This window comes from Eulemur rufifrons, chromosome 24 (genome assembly GCF_041146395.1).
Source record: "Eulemur rufifrons isolate Redbay chromosome 24, OSU_ERuf_1, whole genome shotgun sequence".
Classification (NCBI taxonomy): domain Eukaryota; kingdom Metazoa; phylum Chordata; class Mammalia; order Primates; family Lemuridae; genus Eulemur; species Eulemur rufifrons.
Window position 1 is genome coordinate 11023512 of NC_091006.1, and position 19811 is coordinate 11043322.

At 55.9% G+C, this 19811-nt stretch overlaps 2 protein-coding genes across 2 annotated transcripts; one reads left to right on the forward strand and one right to left on the reverse strand.

Moving 5' to 3' along the window:
- Window positions 1–7306: 7306 nt before the first annotated feature.
- On the forward strand, window positions 7307–10757 carry CCDC8 (coiled-coil domain containing 8). The gene has a single exon (XM_069457395.1). It carries the CDS (start codon window positions 8038–8040, stop codon window positions 9379–9381), a length of 1344 nt encoding a protein of 447 aa, XP_069313496.1. The 5' UTR covers window positions 7307–8037; the 3' UTR covers window positions 9382–10757.
- A 6066-nt stretch (window positions 10758–16823) lies between these two features.
- PNMA8B (PNMA family member 8B) lies at window positions 16824–18719 on the reverse strand. The gene has a single exon (XM_069458292.1). The coding sequence runs from the start codon at window positions 18717–18719 to the stop codon at window positions 16824–16826; it is 1896 nt and encodes a 631-aa protein (XP_069314393.1).
- Between the last annotated feature and the right edge of the window lie 1092 nt (window positions 18720–19811).

Here is a 19811-nt window from a genome sequence, read left to right on the forward strand (position 1 = left end):
GATGACGTCAAGTGGGCACAGGGACGTCGAGTGAGAGTGGCCGCCATCTGAGTGGGTGTGGGTGATGCCTGTGGGAGGGCAGGTGCCACTTGAGTAAGTTTGGGGAGTGCGAGTGAGTGTGGGTAATAGGAGTGAGGGTGGGTGTTACTCCAATGAGTTGGTAACTTTGGCTAAGAACGGGTATCACCTGAGTAGCACAGGTGACATCCGACTAGTGCGAATGAGGTGGGTATTTTTATCTGAGTTGACTAACGTGTGTGTTACATCTGAGTGGGCGTGGCTAACATCTGATTGCGTGTGGGTCATTCATTCATTCATCTGACAGATATTTACCTGCTATGTCCCAGACACTGTTCTGGGAGCTGAGGATAGGCAAGGGAGCAAACCCAACAAAAATCCCTGCCTTCGTGGCACTCAGCGTCAGTGGCCAATGTTTGAGTTACTTGGATACACCCGAGTGAGCGTAGGTACCATTTGAATAGATGTGGTTAAGAGCTGAGTGATCATAACATCTGGTTGAGTGTGGATCATTCACGCATGCATGCAACCAACTAATATTCCCTGAGCACCTACAGCGTGCCAGGCACTGGGGCTACAGCGAGTCACAAAACAGACCCAAACCTTGCCCTCGTGGCTGTCACATTGAATATTTGAGCAGGTGCGGGTAACCTTTGGGTTACTTGAACACACATGGGTGAACGTGGGTACCATTGGCGTGTGTGGGTAGCATCTGGGTATCATTGAAAGTGGTATGGGTAACATTTGAAATTGTGCGGCCAACACCTGAGTGTGTGTATTGGTATTATTTGAGTGACTGAGAGTAACTTCTAAATGAGGAAAAGTTTCAAAGATCTGCAAGCGATTTCTAACACCTGGGAGACCCCGCGGGAGCCGCGCAGTCGCAGTCAGAGCCGGAGCCAAGCAGCGCGTCCGCCCGTTGCCATGGAGACCGCGGGCGGCGCCAGGCGCCAGCGCCAGTTGCACGAAGTGGAGGAGGAGAAACAGGGTCCCGGATTCCGAGGTTTTGCAGGTTTCTTACCAGAATTGGAAAAAAAATAAAATAAAAAAAAATATATATATATAGTCAAGCAGATCCAGGAAGAACGTGTCAGGGAGATCCCTGCTTGGGAGAAGGGCCGCTATCCCCCTTTGGCCATCACCCCAGGCCTGATGTTGGGGACAGCCCCTCTTGCTGGGGGGCGGGGGGCAGCACAGACCCCTCTAGTTTGGGGCCCTCTTGGAAATCCTGTCATTGCAAAGTCTAGATCCGTTTTCTGTCTTTCGAATGGATGTATTTTGAATGTTCCTCTGGCACAGACTTGTCCGGAGTGAGCCGACCAGAAGCCGTGGCCGCCAGAGTGAGCTGCCTGCCCGCCGGTGTAACCCCGGTAAAAACCGTCGTTGTTCTCCACACTGTGAGTCTCCCTCACAGAAGCTGTCAGAAGTGGTACCCTTCTGCCCTGATTGGCACTTGGGGTGAGGGTGTGGGTCTCCCCAAATTAATCCCAGGAGCTCTGACTTGGGGAGCGGGGTGAGCTCCACTCTCTAAAGGACAAAAGGCAAGACTTCCAGGGAATAGTCCAAAAGGAAGTAAATAATTAAAAGGCCACTTTCAAGTGTTATCGATTAACAACATTAAGTCCCCAAGTCTGTAAGCTGAGTCCCCTGTGATGGTGAAGAGGAAAAAAACAGTACAATCCAAATATGCATGAGTAGACAATTTCCTTGGTCAGGGGCATCTGACCTGTGAATTTGCAAACTTCCATTAGGTCAGAGTTCTGCAATGGTTTGAGCTGAATCGCTTTTCAAAAGTATAATTTACACACTCACACACACACACACATGCACACACAGATTCTTTTTTTTTTTTTTTTTTTTTTGTTGAGACAGAGTCTCACTTTGTTGCCCAGGCTAGAGTGAGTGCCGTGGCGTCAGCTTAGCTCACAGCAACCTCAGACTCCTGGGCTTAAGCGATCCTACTGCCTCTCAGCCTCCCAAGTAGCTGGGACTACAGGCATGCGCCACTATGCCCGGCTAATTTTTTCTATATAGATTTTTAGTTGTCCATATAATGTCTTTCTATTTTTAGTAGAGACGGGGTCTCGCTCAGGCTGGTCTCGATCTCCTGACCTTGAGCAATCCACCCGCCTCGGCCTCCCAGAGTGCTAGGATTACAGGCGTGAGCCACCGCGCCCGGCCCTTACACACAGATTCTTATGTACCACAGTCAAAAGGTGGAGGTTCTCTGCAGCCAGGGTGCAGGGAAGGGACCCACCCTCAAGCAGTCCTATTAGATTCTTGTGTTCTCAGCAAGTGTCAAGAAACAGAAGGAATTTTTAGAATTCACGTGGTCGACATCACCTAAAATCTCAGAGTCTGATTCCTGTCCATTTCCCAAGCTGGCTGTCTAGCATCAGCCTCAACATTATTTTCTTAGTGCAATGGCTGAGATAGAGATTTTCTTACCATCCCCACACACGTATTTGAAATGCTTGCAAATCCAAGGTCAAGAACTTTGTAGTCGTATATTGATCTTTGTATTCCTTGTAAATCCCTGTCCTGGGCATATCGACTCACAGAATATTGTACTAGTGTGTTCATTGTCCCGTCACAGAGTCTGAGCTTGAATAAATGCTACACAAGCCTTATGCACCTCTGTTGCATGCTGTTCTTCCATTATGGCACAATGATTGTATAAAAAGGGACAGTGTGACATTTCTCATCACCATATTGCAGCATTAAGACTGTATATGTGCTTATTATGAGTTCTGGGTGTTTCTCATATGTTTATATTTGTAATATACAACAGGAGTGGTTGTTCAATGTTGCCCATGAACCCAAAATCTTCTACCACTTCTCTTTTGAGGTTTTCTGGACCAGTCAAAGAGTTTCCTGGGATTGCAATATAAGCCCTTATGTAAAACTGTTACGATTTAAAGCTACTTATCTGAGTCAGGACATCACCGGCAGGGCAAATCCCAAGCAAAAATTCACAAATTGAATGTGCTGGCTGACAGAGGGCTACATCTGACCTCTGTAAAGCCCTGATTTCAAAAGTGGGTTCAGCTAAAACTCTCCATTGTTCTTTGTGGTTGATGCTATGTTGTATAAATATGAACTCATAAAATAAATGTATGCTAATGAAGCCATAGTCTGATCTTTGATAAGTTGGGGAGGGGGAGCCATGAAAGATTTAATTTGGAAAAATGATCTAGCTGCTACAAAAAGTTTTGAAAACCACTTTCATGGGTTGCCTGAAGTTTTCCAGGGCCACATGGTTTTTAAAAGAGGTGTTATCAGATCTCAGTGGCCAAGAGAACACAAAACACACAGGCTTATTCTATCCTGCAGGCTTCTCAGCCATTTTCCAGGGGCTGATGCAAAAGGTGAGACAATGTATCTAGAATAAAAACAGTAATATCTATCCTGTGTTCTGGGCACTTGCAAAAGCCTTCATGTCATTAGCTTATGATATCCTGCCAGCCCCAAGAGATATGACCCAATAGGTCGCCTTAGACAGAACTCAGACCAGATGTGGTTCAGAGTTCAGAGAGTTTTGATTTTTAGAAAATAATACAATGACTATAACTTATATTGTAGAATTCATTCCTGGGGATGGGGGTGGGCTTCTGGGAAGCCCCCATAATCCCACTAATAGTTCTGTAGTGAAATGTAGGATATTGACACTAAGTGAAATAAATTGATCATAAATATTGTCACATTCGCCTAGGTCTTGCCTCCAAATGTTTTTTCGTGGTGCTAAGCTTTCCATTTTCAGAGGTTTTTGGATTTCAAAAGAGTAGATAAGGGATTGGATTATGAACCTGTACCATTATCATGGTCATCATGATCTCATTCTATGGATGAGGAAAGTGAAGCTCAGAGAGGTTAAGTAACTTGCCTGAGGCTACACAGCAAAGCACAAGAAGGATTGAAACCAGGTCTTTCTGACCACTTCCTGTGCTCCTGACGCAGATCTGGGTCTCTCTGGGGCTGGGGAGGCCCCGGCTGACATCGGAGTCGCAGAGCAGCATGGTTCTCTGGTAAATGGATGAGCAGAAATTCTTCAGGAACTGAACAAACCCAGTATCCCTGCCCTCACAGGGTGAAACAATAAATAAATTTTTAAAATTAGAAAGTGGTAAGTGCTGTGATCAAAATAATTCAGGAAGATGTGGGGAAAAATTCCCTGTGAGGTAAATTCTAAAATTAACATGTAGGTATGTAAGCTTTCTCCCATGCCCTAGTAAAGTACAGAGATATTTACTGTGATCACTTTGGGGGAGAGAAGAGGCTGAAGGTTGGGGAGAGGAAGACTTTTATTCAGTTCACACCTTTCTGTAACTTTTGCACTGTCTTACCCCATGTGTGTCCTTTTTTGTAATATTTTTTTAAATGACAACTAAGTGTAGCTGGTGGAGAGATTTTGGCCACGTTTCGTTTCTTTTCCCCATTCTTTTTTTGGGGGGGGGGGGAGCAGGCGGGTCTCGCCGGGAAGCGGCGATCTCCCGGCCCCCATTCTTTTCTGATTTTTCATTTCTTTTAAAGAAATACAAAAGCGGACGCTATAATTATCAATTTTCATTCTGCGAGGGCTGGAGAAGGATCTCACCTGCCAGAGATCTGGGCAATAGAAAACACCCACAGCACAACCGCTCAGGGGTCGGCAATTTTTTGTAACAATGTCGAACATTTGGGGCGGGACGCGGTGGTTTACGCCTGTAATCCCAGCACTTTGGGAGGCTGAGGTGGGAGGATCGCTTGAGGCCAGGAGTTCAAGGCTGTAGTGAGCTATGACGACGCCACTGCACTCCAGCCGGGGCGACAGAGGGAGACCCTGTCTCTAAAAAATAAAAAGAATGTTGAGCATTTGAGATTTTCATTTCTAGGATAATCCTCCCTTCCCCCCCCCACCACCACCACCAACAACAAAAAGCATAAAAACCTTTAATCAACTGCAAAAACCAACCGTCTCATTTGTGAGGTCGCCACTTGGAAGACATTGTCATGACTTCACAGATTTGAGATTCTTAAGCCAGCATTCCTGAAACCCGTGTGTTCTCGGAATTTTCAGTTTCCGGCCTCTCCAAAGCAGCTTTTCAGGGCAGCTGGATGAGGCGGAAAGAAGGCATAGAAGGGGCGAAGAAGAGGGGCTGCCCGCCCCCGCCCTCCGCCGCCGCCCCCCCCCCCCCCCCAGTCTCCTCCAGCCCCTGCGTCCGCCGCTCGGCGTCAGCGCACACTCCAGCCCGGGAGCGCGTCCTGTGTTGCCATGGAGACCACTGGTTTCTCCCCCCCCCCCCCCACCACCACCAGCCACAAGAAACCGAGCAAAAGGGAGGGGCGGGGCGGCGGGAGGCCCCGGGGCTGAGCAGGGCTGCAGCGCTGGAACTAGAGAGAAGCCCAGCGACTCGGCTCTGCAAGAGAAAAACAACCCGAATAAGCCAATAATTGTGCAAAGGGCTCGCTGCGACCTTAACCGCCCTCCAGCCCCACGCGTCTTTCTTTTTCCCTCTCTCCTCTCCGTTCCCTGTTTCTCCAAACATCGGCCTTGCTCCTTCGTGAGTTAAATGAAATCACACGCCATGAGTTAAATAAATTCACGTGTGTTCGTTTTTATACTGCGGCGGTGTTAGTCATTATGGTACCTGGATTTGGTGGGGTTTAAAAAACATTATCTTTTGTAGCTGTATTTCATTATCATTGGTTTCCTTTGTAATCCAATACATGTAATTCTGCGCTTTGAAAAACTTTGTTCTGAAAAGGGTCGGTGGCACAGGGTTAAGGATTCTTGGCTAGAGAGCCCTGGAGAAGGGAGGTAGGTGGGGGTAACATGGGGTGGGGAGGAAGTTGGGGAGACTCTCTGAGAAGGTGACAGGCCAGCAGGGGCCTGAGGAAGGTGAGGAGGATTGCCGAGAGAAGGTGGGGGATGTCTGTGGTGGGAAAGGCCCTTGGTTTTATTTAACTTATTTTAATTACCTTTTTTTTTTTTTTTTTTTTTTTGGAAACAGAGTCTCCCTCTGTCCCCTGAGCTAGAGTGCAGTGTTGTCATCATATACTAGCTCATTGCAACCTCAAACTCCTGGGCTCAAGCGATTCTCCTGCCTCAGCCTCCCAAATAGCTGGGACTAGAGGTGTGCGCCACCATCCTTGGCTAATTTTTCTAGTTTTTGTAGAGATGAGGCCTTGCTCTTGCTCAGGTTGGTCTCGAACTCCTGGCCTCAAACAACCCTCCTGTCTCCGCCTCTCAGGGTGCTAGGATTCCAGGCCTGCGCCACCCTTCCGGCCTAATTAGCATTTTTGATTGCTAAAAATCCAAGCAACCCAAAAGGATGTAGAGTGAAAAGCGCATGTCTCTCCCACCTGGGGGGGGGGGAGGGCGGGGGGTCCTCAGTTCTCTTCCCCAGAAACTGTCACTGTTGGCAGCGCTTGTACATGTGACTAGCATGTGGACACATCTAGACTCTGGTCTACACACAAAAGTCAGACTGTTCCAGATTCAAATCCAGGCTCAACCGTTTCCTGGCTGTGACCTAGAGCAAGTGATTTTACTTCCTTGGACCTCAGTTTCCTCAGCTGTATAATGGGAATGATACCCATATTACCTGTCTTATGGTGTAGTGAGGATGTCATGAGTCCATTCATAGAAAGCACTTAGAATGGTGCCTGCTCTATAGGAAATACTCCGTAAAATTTACCTATCCTTAGCCGACGGCATTCTTTGATATAGCTGCATAGTATGTCACTATAATAGACTATAAAATAGATGAGTCTATACTGATGAACATGTAGATTCATTTATACACTCAGAAATATGTATTTAGCACAGACCGTGTGCCAAGCACCACGCTAGGGACTGGCGCTATAAGGCCCTGGTAGCAATTTCTCTACCCCGCGGATGGGTATAGAGGTAGGAATTGTTGGTATCAACAGCCGCGGGAATTTAAAATGGTACTATTCAGTTCCAATGGCTCTCAAAGGTCTACTCTGTTAGCATACCCACCTCCAGGGCTTGGCTGAAACCCACACATTTAGGATGGCACGTTTGGGAACCGCTGCCTTTTGGGAAAGGCGCTGACGTGGGCCCCAGCGGCTGCGCTAGGAATTGGTGGCCCCAGCTAGGCCCGGGGCGCGGCCACACCCCTGTGGGGGAGGGGAGGGAGGCGGCCCGAAAGGAGTGGACAGCCCCCGTGTCAGTCTTCCCGAGTCCGGAGTGTAAGATGAGACGGGGAAGGTGGGCCTCACCCTGGGGGAGGGCGAGGAGGAACTTCCTGCCCGCGCGCTGCAGCGCAGAGGGCGCGCGGGCTGGCCGGCGGGAGGCGCGGCCAGGTCGGCCTGGAGCTGGGTGGCGGCCTGCCCGGGGGCGGGAGACCCTACGGGAGGGCCGGGCTGAGGCCTCCCAGCGCCTCGGCCATATTGAATAGCCACGGCTGAGCCCTCTTTGTCTGCAAAGTCCTCTCCGAAGATCTAGCCGCGTCCCTGGTGCCTGGGGGGCAGGAAGAGCCACGGGCAGCCGTGCGCCCCGACTTGGAGCTGGGACACCACGTTTCCAGCTTGGAGTGGGCTTCGAGCCTGGGGACTGACCTCACCCCGGCTCACGTAAGCATCTGGGAATTGAATCCCACAAGTCCTTGGGGGGAGCCGGACTTGGCCAAGATTGGACTTGTTGCAGGCGGAGAAGTTTGGAGGAGTTGGCTGGAGAGGTGAGACTCTCCGGTCATCGTTGCTGGGACACCCTCTTCCGCACCCCTCTCCCCAGACCTCCTCCCCCCTGCAAGACTAAGGGCTAAGACTCGTTTGGGCTCATTGCCCCTCACCCCAGATACCACCCTGGAGATCTTAAAGACTCTCGAGAAAAGCCATGTGGGGGGCTGGTTCCCCTGGGGCTTCCTCCCGTCCCCGGACTGCCTGATCCTTTGGAGCGTCCCCGATGTCTGCAAAGATGTGGATTTGGACGTCCTCGTGGAAGCCTTAAAGCCCGTGGGGACCTTTAAGAAGATTGGCAAGGTGTTCCGCAAGGAGGAGGACTCCACGGTGGGGATGCTGCAGATCGGGGAGGATGTCGATTATCTGCTCATCCCCCGCGAGGTCAGGCTGGCCGGGGGCGTCTGGAGGGTCATCTCCAAGCCGGCCACCAAAGAAGCAGAATTTCGGGAGCGGCTGATCCAGTTTCTGGAAGAAGAGGGCCGCACCCTGGAGGACGTGGCCCGCATCATAGAGAAGAGCACCCCGCACCCGCCCCAGCCCCCCAAAAAGCCTAAGGAGCCCGGAGTGAGGAGGAGAGTCCAGCAGATGGTGACTCCTCCGCCCCGCCTGGTCGTGGGCACGTACGACAGCAGCAACGCTAGCGACAGCGAGTTCAGCGACTTCGAGACCTCCAGGGACAAGGGCAACAAAGGCTCGAGGCGGGGCAAGAAGGTGCGCAAAATGCCCGTCAGTTACTTGGGCAGCAAATTCCTCGGAAGCGACCTGGAGAGCGAGGATGACGAGGAACTGGTCGAGGCCTTCCTCCGGCGAGGGGAGAAGAAGCCGAGCGCGCCTCCTGCGCGCCGCCGCGTCAACCTGCCAGTGCCGATGTTTGAGGACAACCTGGGGCCCCAGATGTCCAAGGCAGACAGGTGGCGAGAGTATGTCAGCCAGGTGTCCTGGGGGAAGCTGAAGCGGAGGGTGAAGGGTTGGGCCCCGAGGTCCGGCCCAGGGACGGGCGAGGCCCAGCAGGCCTCGACCGCAGTGGAGAGAAATGGGGCGTCGCTGCCGGCCAGCACCAGCCGCGGGGATAACGTGGGAAACGCGGCAGATGGGCGCGTGCCCGAGACCTCCCCCCGAGGATGGAGGCCCAAGATCAACTGGGCCTCCTTCCGGCGCTGTAGGAAGGAGGAGGCAGCAGCCACGGTGCAGGGGGCAGACATCCCGGCAGACGAGGGGGCAGAGGCCGCAGATAACCAGAGGGCAGAGGCTGAAGGTGACCAGAGGGAAGGGGCCCCAGCTGTCCAAGGGGCAGAGGCTGCAGATAATCAGAGGGAAGGAGTCATAGCTGACCAGGGAGCAGAGGCCCTGAATGCCCAAAGGGCAGAGTCTGAACATAATCAGAGGGCGGGGGCCTTGGGTGCCCAGGAAGTTGAAGCTTCAGCTGCCCAGGGGGCCACAGGGGGAGCCCCAGGAGCCAGGGCCCGGAAACAGGTCAAGACAGTGAGGTTCCAGACCCCTGGACGCTTTTCATGGTTTCGCAAGCGCCGGAGAGCCTTCTGGCACACTCCCCGGTTGCCAACACTGCCCAAGAGGGTCCCCAGGGCAGGCGAGGCCAGGAGCCTCAGGGTGCTCAGGGCTGAGGCCAGGGCCCAAGTGGAGCAGGGAGAGCAGGGAGAGCGGGAAGACCAGCTGTAAGCTGAGGGCCTGGTCCACAGAGCGACACCCCGCTGTCCTCTGCTGTCCCCTGCTTGGAATGAGGTGCTCTCTGCTTCCCTGCTTTAAAATAGGGGCTGAAAGAAGGGCAGGGAGTGCCTCCCACATTGCCACCTAACAGCCCTCTTTTCCTGTTAAAGTTTTCTCTCTCATACATTGATTTTTTTAAAAATACTGACTGCTTGTAGCAACCCAAAAAATGTAAATAAAGAAATCGATACAGTGGGGTTGCATCGCCTATGACTTTAACTTCCTCAAATGCGACTCTAGGTGCTCGGCTTGACAAAAGGAGAGAGGCAGGGTAGGGGAGAAATTCCTTTTCCTGTCTCCTTTTTGCCTGCACACTTAACCTTGACTGCCTCCTTGAACTTAAAAAAGAGGGCTCAAGCCAACATGCAAAGAAAATGTTTACAAATTGATTCCTTGGCTTTGAACGTGGCAACTGCTCCAGGGTGACTTGGCCCTTGCTGTTGATGATGGGGACCCCTGTGTTGGCACCAGAGATGTGGCTTTCCTAGAGCTGTCTGTGCGTCCCTAGAATCTGTTTGGATCAAGTCCCACAAACATCTGGGCAGCTTGGCCACTGGACACGTTGGAAAATCATTGCGACAGGAGCAGACCCCAAAGGGAGGTTGTGCTGTAGTGTGCCATAATTGCTTGTAATTGGGGAGAAATGGGGTTGCTAAGGCCCTGTGGAAGCTAGGAGGAAGCTGGGGGTGTCTTTCTGTATTGCCTTGTGCCCCCTCACCCCCCAGCAGTGAAAAATGGACAGCAATGAGCACACCCCAGCCTCGCTGGGGGGGAGCGGGACTTGACGGAGGGGAGTGGTCCAAAGGCCAGTTCTGTCTCCCTGTCTGGCTGCACCCCTGGCCTGAGTTTCTTCCTTTTTTTCCCTGGGAACTAAAGAATTCTATCCTGCCAGCCCCCTTTCTTTGTTGCCTTCCCTGTTGTTTTCTGCATGGAGTGGTTACTGATCACCCTGTGGCCTTGATCTTGGTGGTGGACACTCGGCTGTTTAGTTCCTGGCTCACAGCCTGTCAGAAAGAGGCCCCAGTGGGGTCTGGAAGAAGGTCAAGGTGTGGACCCCACCTGGGGAGGGGGGTGGACTTGGCAGGTGTCTGGAGGAAGAGCCAGGCTGGCTGGGGAGGTTTCTGGAGCGACTGAGGCATGCTTTCCATACCAAGCTGGTAGTGACGGTGGGGGCTGTCCTTTGCTAATGCCCACATTGGATGACAGAGGGCTCATGACTTCGGGGGACCAGGCCTGCTTGGGGAGCTGGAAAGTGGAAGAGAACAGCAAAGACAAAGACCCCTGGAGAAACTCAGAGACAGGGACAAAATCGGGGGCTGGGAGGAGCAAATGGCTTGTGTGTAATAAACTCTACCTGTAGCCCGACAGTGTGTGTCTGCTCTTCCTTCCTGCAGGGCCCAGAGTTGGGGGGTCTTGGGGAACATTGGGGTCTGTGGGAGGGAAAGGGGTGTGGACCCCAAACAAGAGGCGAGATGGATATAACAGGGAGCTGTGTGGATTTCAGACATCAGACACCCTCGGCAACACTGGGTCACACCCCCTCACTGGTACACACGTGTATGCACAAACACACTCACAGACCCAGACACGCAGGCACAGCACACACCACACATACACACACATGATGTCTAACACCCCCACACACACACACCCATGTCCCAAACACAGGCCCAACTGGCAGACCCACACAGACATATATGGTGATTAACCCATAGTACATATACACAGATACATGGACACACACACACCACACCTGTGCTTACAGAGGCACACGGACGCCCGTGCTCCTACATACACACAAAGACTCACACACATTCACGGACTCACACATACACGGCCATAATTACAAATTTCAGCATTTATTCCCACTCACAGGACACGCACACACTGCTAGATGCTGTCGCGTACGTCCGTACACTCAGCCACATGTGCACACACATCCGATCACACAGAAACTCGACAGCCAGTCACAGACACACAAATACTTGCAGAAACACATTTTCACACCCTCCCTTGGGACTTATTTGTATAGCCCCCCTGAGTAGCCCTGAGGCTTTGGGCAAATGTGGCCCCACTGAGTCTCAGTCTGTCCCTCCCTCAGTGGACACAACCTTCTCTGCAGTCCTGTCCCCAGCATCTCCAGCGTGAGCACCCAGAGAGGCCGCAGGCGGGGAGGAGCCCGTGGGTAACCCGAGATGAGTTAGTAACGGGCCCTTCGGGATTTTTAATCCAAGGGGGTTTCAAATGCTGCCTGCAGGGCCGGTCCTCAAACGCAGCCCCTTCATGCCTCTGCGGTTGTGGTTTCAAACACCCCAGAAACCCAGAGATTTGACTCCAAATCAACCTTTATCTGGACCAGGCAGCCCTCATTGTCACCAAGGAGAAAATGACAGAACACACACATGGAGGCAAGAGATGCCACCCCAAGACAGGGGCACTTTCTAGGTCCCCTCCCAGGCCCATCGTGTGTGACAAGAGGCGAGGAAATGGTTGGGGACTGGATGAGGAGGGGCTTGGAGTCCAGCTGCCTGGCTTCCCCCAGCACCGCCCCTTGCAAGCTGTGTGACCTTGGGCTGGCTACTTAACCTCTCCGTGCCTCCACTGACTCATCTGGAGGAGGGTCATGGCAGAGCTTGCCTCCCAGCGTGGCTCAGGGGACTGAAGAGGGTGTGATGTGCTCGAGCTCAAACCAGCCCCAACAGATGTCACCTCCCCTTATTCCTGCCTTATGTCAGCTGGGCCAGTTCTTCACGACACAGGTCAGCCCTGACGGGACCTGTGGTTCCCAGTCCTGGCCACTCCTGGAATGACCTGGAGCCCGTGCCCAGCACGCACATGCAATGGTGCAGGGTAGGGCTGGTTCCTGAAGCTTCCAGGTGATTCCAAGGTGCAGCCAGGACTGACAACCGCAACCCTAGGGGTCCTAGAGATTAGACAATCAGACCCCATGGCAGTGGCTCTCAGACTGGTCGCACATCACCACCACCTGGAGGGCCTCGGAAAACACAGATCGCTGGGCCCCACCCCCAGCGTGGTTCTGCAGGTCCGGGGTGGGGGGCGGGATTATGTATCTAGTTCCCAGGAGACGTTGATGCCCCCGGTCTCAGGCCCTCACTTTGAGAATCGCTGCCCTGCAGGAAAGGCCGCTTTCCGCAGCCTGGCGCTCAAAGGCCGAGTGGAGATTTTGGCGCTTTTAAGGCACCGGGCCAGTGTCCAGAGCACTCCAAGGCCTAGGTCGCCTCCTGGTGGTTATGTGGGACTCTGCAGCTCTTGTGGTTTGACATCCCGTCCGCAGCCCTGGACGAGGGGGAACGCGGCACCCTAGGCAAGGGGCGGAGCCTGCACTGGGGAAGGCAGAGCTTCAGTGGACACAAGGCCTTGGGAACCCGATGGGGGCGGAGATGTGTCGTTTTATGGCCCTGGAACCCTGATTTCTGCCTCCTTCCAGCATCTGGTCACATGCCCAGAAGTCTCTAGGCCCCCTGTCCCCATCTGAGCAGGCCGTGGGGCCAGGACAAGTCCAGCATTGACGTCCTAGGCCAGGGCACGCTCTATAACAGTTCACATGCCACCTCCCCAGTGGCCTCTGCATCCACATTTCAAGGCGGCCTCATTTTTATTTTTTTTTTTATTATTTTTATTTTAATTAATTAATTAATTAATTTGTTTGAGACAGAGTCTCACTCTGTTGCCCGGGCTAGAGTGAGTGCCATGGCATCAGCCTAGCTCACAGCAACCTCAAACTCCTGGGCTTAAGCGATCCTCCTGCCTCAGCCTCCCGAGTAGCTGGGACTACAGGCATGTGCCACCATGCCCGGCTAATTTTTTTCTATATATTTCTAGTTGTCCAGGTAATTTCTTTGTATTTTTTTAGTAGAGACAAGGTCTCGCTCTTGCTCAGGCTGGTCTTGAACTCCTGAGCTCAAACCTCGGCCTCCCAGAGTGCTAGGATTACAGGCATGAGCCACCGTGCCCGGCCATGGCCTCACTTTTAAACTCTAGTCATATCGAAATCCAACTAGATAGAGCCACATGGAGGCAGGTGGCCCGTTTTGGAGACATTGTGTCCCTTGCGCCCAGCTCTGAGCCTGGCACGGGAGAGGCCGGCAATCACACGTTAATAAGCCCCTATTATCACAGCCCTGGCTCTTCCCACCTCCTGTCCTGCGCTTCCCTCCCGCCTCCTCCCGCCGCACCCACCTCTCCTCCTCAGGTGTCGCTCACGTGTCCCCGTCTCAGTGAGGGCTTCCCAGATCACTCTGCTGACGACCACTGCAAACCCTCTCCAGCCCTGGCCCCCCTCGGGCCCCTACCCTGCCGGACTTTTCTCCCCCTGCCCTCACTGCCTAAGGCGCGGACGGTGTCTTCACGTGTTTGTCCCCTGCCTGCCCAGTAGCATGGACGCTCCGGAGGGTCCTGTTTCCTGCGCCTAGAATAGAGCCTGGAACTCGCGGGCCCTGGATGAATCTCCCCATGGCGCGGACGGCGCTCAGGCCTCTTCCCGGCCGGTGCTTCTTTCCCACGAGGGGGCGGCCGCTGTGTCCTCAGTCCCGGCGCCCCCGGCCGCTCCAGGCCCCGCGCCGGGACGATGCTGCTGCCAGCGGCGGTGCGGGTCTCTTCTGCGCGCCGGCGCTTTCTTGCGGGACCCCAGGGCCTTCATGCGGCTGCCCCTGGAATCTCAAACGCTCCTCCCCGCACCCCCTCGGCCCACTCCCTCCAGGGGGCGTATCTTTCCAGCACATTCTTCGCCAGGCGCATCTGAGGTCTGGCTCGCCGAGTCCGTGTGGTTCACTCAACAGATGTCAACTGAGCAGCTACCGCGTGCTGGCTCGGTGCTGGGGCTGGGAACAAGACAGGCCACACTCCGTCCCCAGGGAGCTGCACCTGAGCGGCTCTGCCGCCTCTCCCCGCCACGCGCACCTGTCCCCTACCGGGTAGGACCCCTCAGCCACCGCCCCAGAGTCCTGAGCCAGGGACCGCTGTGCTGCTGCTGCTGCTGCGGCCGATGGGGCACAGGCGGGAGGTGGAAAGCGCGAGGAAGAGGACGCTGTCTGGGGGTAGCAGCAGCGACAGCCACCGTGGTGAACCAGGGGCTCCTGGGTCCTGCAGGCAGCAGTCCGCAACCCTTTTGGCACCAGGGACCCTTTTCTTGGAAGACAATTTTTCCACGGACCGTCGAGGGGGGGATGGTTTCAGGATGATTCAAGCGCATGACATTTATTGTACACTTTATTTTTATTAATATTATGTTGTCATATATAATGAAATAATTACACGACTAGGTTGGGAGTTAGCGGTGGAGGCTGGGGAGGAGGCAGGTGGAGCTGCGGCCCGCCAGAGTGTATCTGGGTGGAAGCAGAGCACAGGTGGCCTGGGGTTCGAGCCGCAGGGGAACCAGGAGGGCGCAAGGCCTCCATCGGTGCCTAAGGGCTGCAGAGCTGAAGCTGAGGCCCAGAGTGAGGGCGAGGGCTGGGCAGGGGGCACAGTCACTGGAGAAGCAAAAGTCACTGGGTGTAAATCAGGGACAGGGCAGTTCCAGGGTGTTCTGGGCCAACATCAGCCATGAGGGTGGGGCATCTCCCCGTGCCCTTAGGCCCAGAGCCAGAGGGAACAGGTCACAGTGCTTAATTCAGCTTTCCTGGACGATGCAGGGGGCACAGTACACAGGAGAGGAGCCTATACCTGCTCTGGGGAGAAGTGCCGCTCGGGCCCTCCTCACCCACAGGCATGGCCAGAGGCCGCTGGGCCCAGGGCCACGTACCTACATCCATCAGCCCCCAGGGAGGTGGGGGTTTCTTCCCCAGCCCCAGGGATACCTGTCCTGCTCCTCCATGGGCTGGTCACTGTCCAGGGAGGCCCCTGCAACCAGGAGGGGGCAGCCTCCGAGCATGGAGAAGTGTCCACAGCCTGCTTCTGCACCTGGGTGTCCCTGGCGTGTGACACAGACAGTCCACTCTGGGCTGTGAGGACTTGCCCAGGCCCCTGGGCCTTCCAAGAAACAAGCAGGGCAGGGCTCTCCTGGCACAATGGGTTCCTCACCTTCTGGGGATGGAAATTTGGACAAGGAAACACAACACACTGCCCCAGGGACCAGAAGGTGTGGGCAGGGCATCCAGGAAGACCACTATGTAGGGACAACATCAAGCTTGGCAGGGAGTGCTGAAGCACAGGGCATGGCATGGACACACACACACACACACACACACACTACTGAAGCGTCTGCCCTTGGGACAGCAGTTGCCAAGGCCCCCGCAGTGCCAGCCCAGCTTACTCCAGGAAAAGCCAGGGCAGGGCAGCAGTTTCCTACGTGGGACATTTCCTCCTCTATAAGGACAGACCCACTGACAGGTTCTGGCCCTGAGAGCCTCTGCCCCTCACATGTGGGCAGAGGTCAGGGGCCCCTGTGGCCTTCAATTCACTCAGAGTGAACCCAGGACCCCCACTGTCTTAAGTCAGGGGCCGCAAGGCCAGACCTGAAGGGTGGGTCAGCCCCACGGGAGAGTGGGGGCCCAGGGGAGCCACAGCCTATGGGAAGGGGGCCACTGCCCACTCTGCCCAGAGAAGCCAGAAATCTGGATTTTATGTCAATTACCCCAAATGGAACATAAATAAATGGAAAATAATTAGAATTTTTCGTAAACTGCAGTCTGAGGGACAATTTCAGCCTGTGGATGGGGGCAGGTGGCCTGGGCCTTGGGCTGGTTCATGTGTATCAGCTGGGTCTCCAGCAGGCATGGCCCGGGCGCCTTCCCTTTCCTCCCCTTCACCCCCCCCCCCCGTTTGCCATCCCACACCTCCCCCTCAGGTCTCGCTGCCTCTCTTCCTCCTCCTCCTCTCAGCCCCCATCTGCCTCTCAGGCTTTCCTTTCTGGAATCATCTCCTCCCCTTATCAGGGAGCTTCTGCCTTCAGTGCTCAGCTACACCCTGACACTACTGGGTGACTGGGTGGCCGGGCCTCCATCACAGACCCCAGGCCCGATCAGTCGGGGTCGGGGACAACAGTAGCCTTCAGCGCTGGTCAGGAGCAGGTGTCTGGAAGGGTCGGGCCCCTCGAGAGCCATAAAGAACTCACCGACCTCCACAGGTGCCGCGTGTGCACCTGCACACTCACCGGGGCCCGACCCCGGGCCACCAAAGCCACCGCGCTCGGGGTATCCCCAACCAGCTTCTCAGCCCGCGCGGCCGCTGCCTCCCGGGGCCCCTTTCTCTTTTCCTTCCCCTATCAGGGCTTCTTCCGTCAGGATCGCTTGCGCCAGCGGGACAGGCACAGCCGAGCACCTGCGTTCAGCGGGGAGGTGGCCTCTGCTGGAGAGGGGAGGGGACAGGGGGAGGGCGGGGCACCTGTGGGCGCCCTGCAGGGCCGCTCCCAGGCGGGACGTCCTCTTTGGGAGCCACTAACGGCATCTAGGGGGCAGCTTCTGGCCCCGACGAGCCTTCCTCCCGCGCGCGGACTTGGAGCCCGCGGGCGGCTGGCCCTTGGCGTCGCCGGCCTTGGCGTGGGCCCCGGCGCCCGCGCTGCCCTTCTTCTTCTTGCTGCCCGCCGCCGCGTCGGCCTTGGCGGCGGCCCGGCTCGCGGCTTTCTTCTCCGGAGGGACGCCCTGGCCGCCCCCGCGGGTCGTGCGAGCCCGGGGCGGGGTGGGGGCGGCGGCCGTGCCCGCGCCTGCCTGAGCCGGGCTGCGGGGCCCGGTGCGCGCCCTCTTGGCCCGGGGCTTCCTGGACGCCGGGTCCTCGGGCTCCGACTCCTCGCTCTCCGCGTCCTCCGACTCCTCCTGCGACTCTTCGTCCGAAGCCTCCCCCGACTCTTCGCGGGCGGCCAAGAGAGCCAAGACCTCCCCCAGTTTGCCCTCGGCGCACTGGTACTGCCCGCCCTCCCAGGCCTTTTGTTTGTCCTCCGCCGTCACGCTGTCATCCATGTCCTGGGCGGCCAGGAGCGCCACCAGCTCCAGGAGGCCGGCCTCCTCCTCACCGTCCTTGCCCCAGCCCCCGAGGAGCCCGCGCTGAGCCTTCCCGCCCTGGGAGGGGATCTCTGGCTCGGCCAGGGTCGAAATGCACTCCAGAAGGTTCCCGTCGTCCTGGGCCTTCCTCAGGACCATGGCGTCCACCTCGCGGCCCGCCTCCTCCACCTTCACGCGGGTCCCGGAGGTGTCCTTGGACATGACGGCCAAGATCTTCGGAAGGGCATCTTTTTTGTCTTTCTTGTCGCTCCAGCCCAACGACTCGATCACAGAAGCGATTTTCAACATCTCTTCCCGGGCCGAGGGGATTGAGGGGTCTGTATATGCCACGATGGCCACGAACTCGGGATTTTCCATCTCCTCTTTATCTTGCTCTTCGCTGTCCTGCGAGGTGGTCTCCGAAGCGTCACTGTACATCAGCTCCTCGTCGGAGGTATCTCTCACTGCCAGTAGGGCCACTAAGTCGGGGACACCGCTCTCTTGTTTGACGTTCAAGCGGATAGGCTCGGCCCCAGCGGTCTGTTTCTCTGCCTCCTCCTTCTTCTTGGCTTTCTCGGTGACGGTGACCAGGGCCAGGAACTCCCGGGGACTGTCTTCGTCGCCCGTGGCGCTCTGGAGGGCCCACTTCTTAACGAGCTCCCTCGCTGCAGCCTGGAGCGCTGCGTACAGCGCGCTCTGATCCTGGTCCCCGGTCAAGTCCCCCTCCTCGATCTCGCGGATCACGAAGCGCAGGTTCTCGACGGAAGAGTCGTCAGACTCGCTCTCCGCGGGAGTGGATGGGCGCCCTCCCCGGCCCCTCTTCCTACCCTTCTGCGTCAACCTGTTGCCTCTGGCTCTGTTTCTGCGACCCCGACGCCCCCTCCTAGAGCTCCTGGCTGCCCCAGAGGGGGGACCGGCCTTCCCGGCTGCCTGCCCGGACCCCTGGGCCTGGGTCTCCGAAGCGGGAGGGGTGGGCGTGTCCCCCAGGGCCTTGGACACCGCGACCTGCGCAGGCCTTTCATCCAGCAGCAGGCGTTTCATCTGCCTCAGGAATCTTGCGTCCTGCGCACGCTCCTTACTCAGAACCCTCCAGACCCCGTCCTTGCCCGGGATCTCCCTGGGGATGGCAGCGTGATTAATGTCCTTCACAAACTCCACCAGGGCGGCCTTGGCCTTCTCATTCCTCATGGCCCTCGTGTTCCGCAGCCTGAACGTGCCCAGGGGCAGGAAGTTTGGCTGCAGGACTGCCTCGATGTCTGCCTGCTCCAGGCCCTCTGGGATGCCGGTGACCAGCAGGGCCCTGCGCACGTCCACCTTCAGCTCCCTGCACCAGTCCTGCAAAAGGCTCATAGCCATGGTGGCGCCCCCTCGGTGTCGATCTCAGAGCAGGAGGGAGCCTGAGGCAGGAGTGGACTGCGTGCGGTGCACTCTGCTAATAACACCCTGGAAGGCTTAGAGTTCAGGTTCAGGTGGATGTGGCAAGGCCGGGTGGTGGGGTGGGAGGGGCTCGAGGCCCCGGCTGCCTGCTGCGCAGCTGGACACAGTGGCCTTCCCCTAGGACCCCTCCCCAGGGCTGTCCGAGGATCTGCAGGGGGCTTACGTGTCTGTTCTTCAGGGCAAGCCCAGCCGCTCCATCCCTTTGTCCCTAACACAGGCCTGCGTGACTCGGGCAGCAGGCGGGCAGTGCCGAGAGCGCACCTGGAGAGGCGTGGGGGATGGGAGCCACCGCTCACCTAGGGCTTCCGCGGAGTCTGATCGCGCACTCTCGGCTCAAATCTCAGCAATTCCGCAGCGATGAGGTGCCTCGGACCTGCGCCTGCGCAGGAGGATCTCCATGGTCCTCCCTCCCTTCGCCCCCTCCCCTCTGGTCCCTGTCTCCATAGCAACATTGCAGGCAGGAGCTGGGGTCAGCGTCGCAGTGGTCTGAGGACCCTCTCTTAAAGGGTCCGATGAGAGGGAGGACTTGATGGCTGGAAGCACCACCTTCGTTGATCAGCACAAACCAAGGTCGAATTGGCAGGGGGCCAGACATCACTCAAGGAGACCCGACCTCATTCAAGGGATAGAGGCATCGTTGGGGAGGTTACAGGCTTGAGTCAGGGTTTTAATTCCTCTTCCCAGTGGACAGACAGGTGGAATTCAGGAGTCTACAGATCTAACTCAAGGGGCACTGGTGGGAACTCACGTGGTGGGACCGGGAGTCACTCGAGATACTGGCCTCATTCATTCATAGTCTATGGGTCTTAGTATCATAGGAGGGTACCCAGGCCTTATCTATGAGCAACAGGCATCATTCTGGGTATACTGGCCTCACTTATGGGGTACAGGTCTCACTCAGTGGGACGAGACGTCACTCCCGTGTATGTCCCTCTATTCCTAACTATGCTTGTACAATTAAACCTGTATTTTTGTACATGGTTTTCAACGTGTGTGTGATCGTGAGATCAG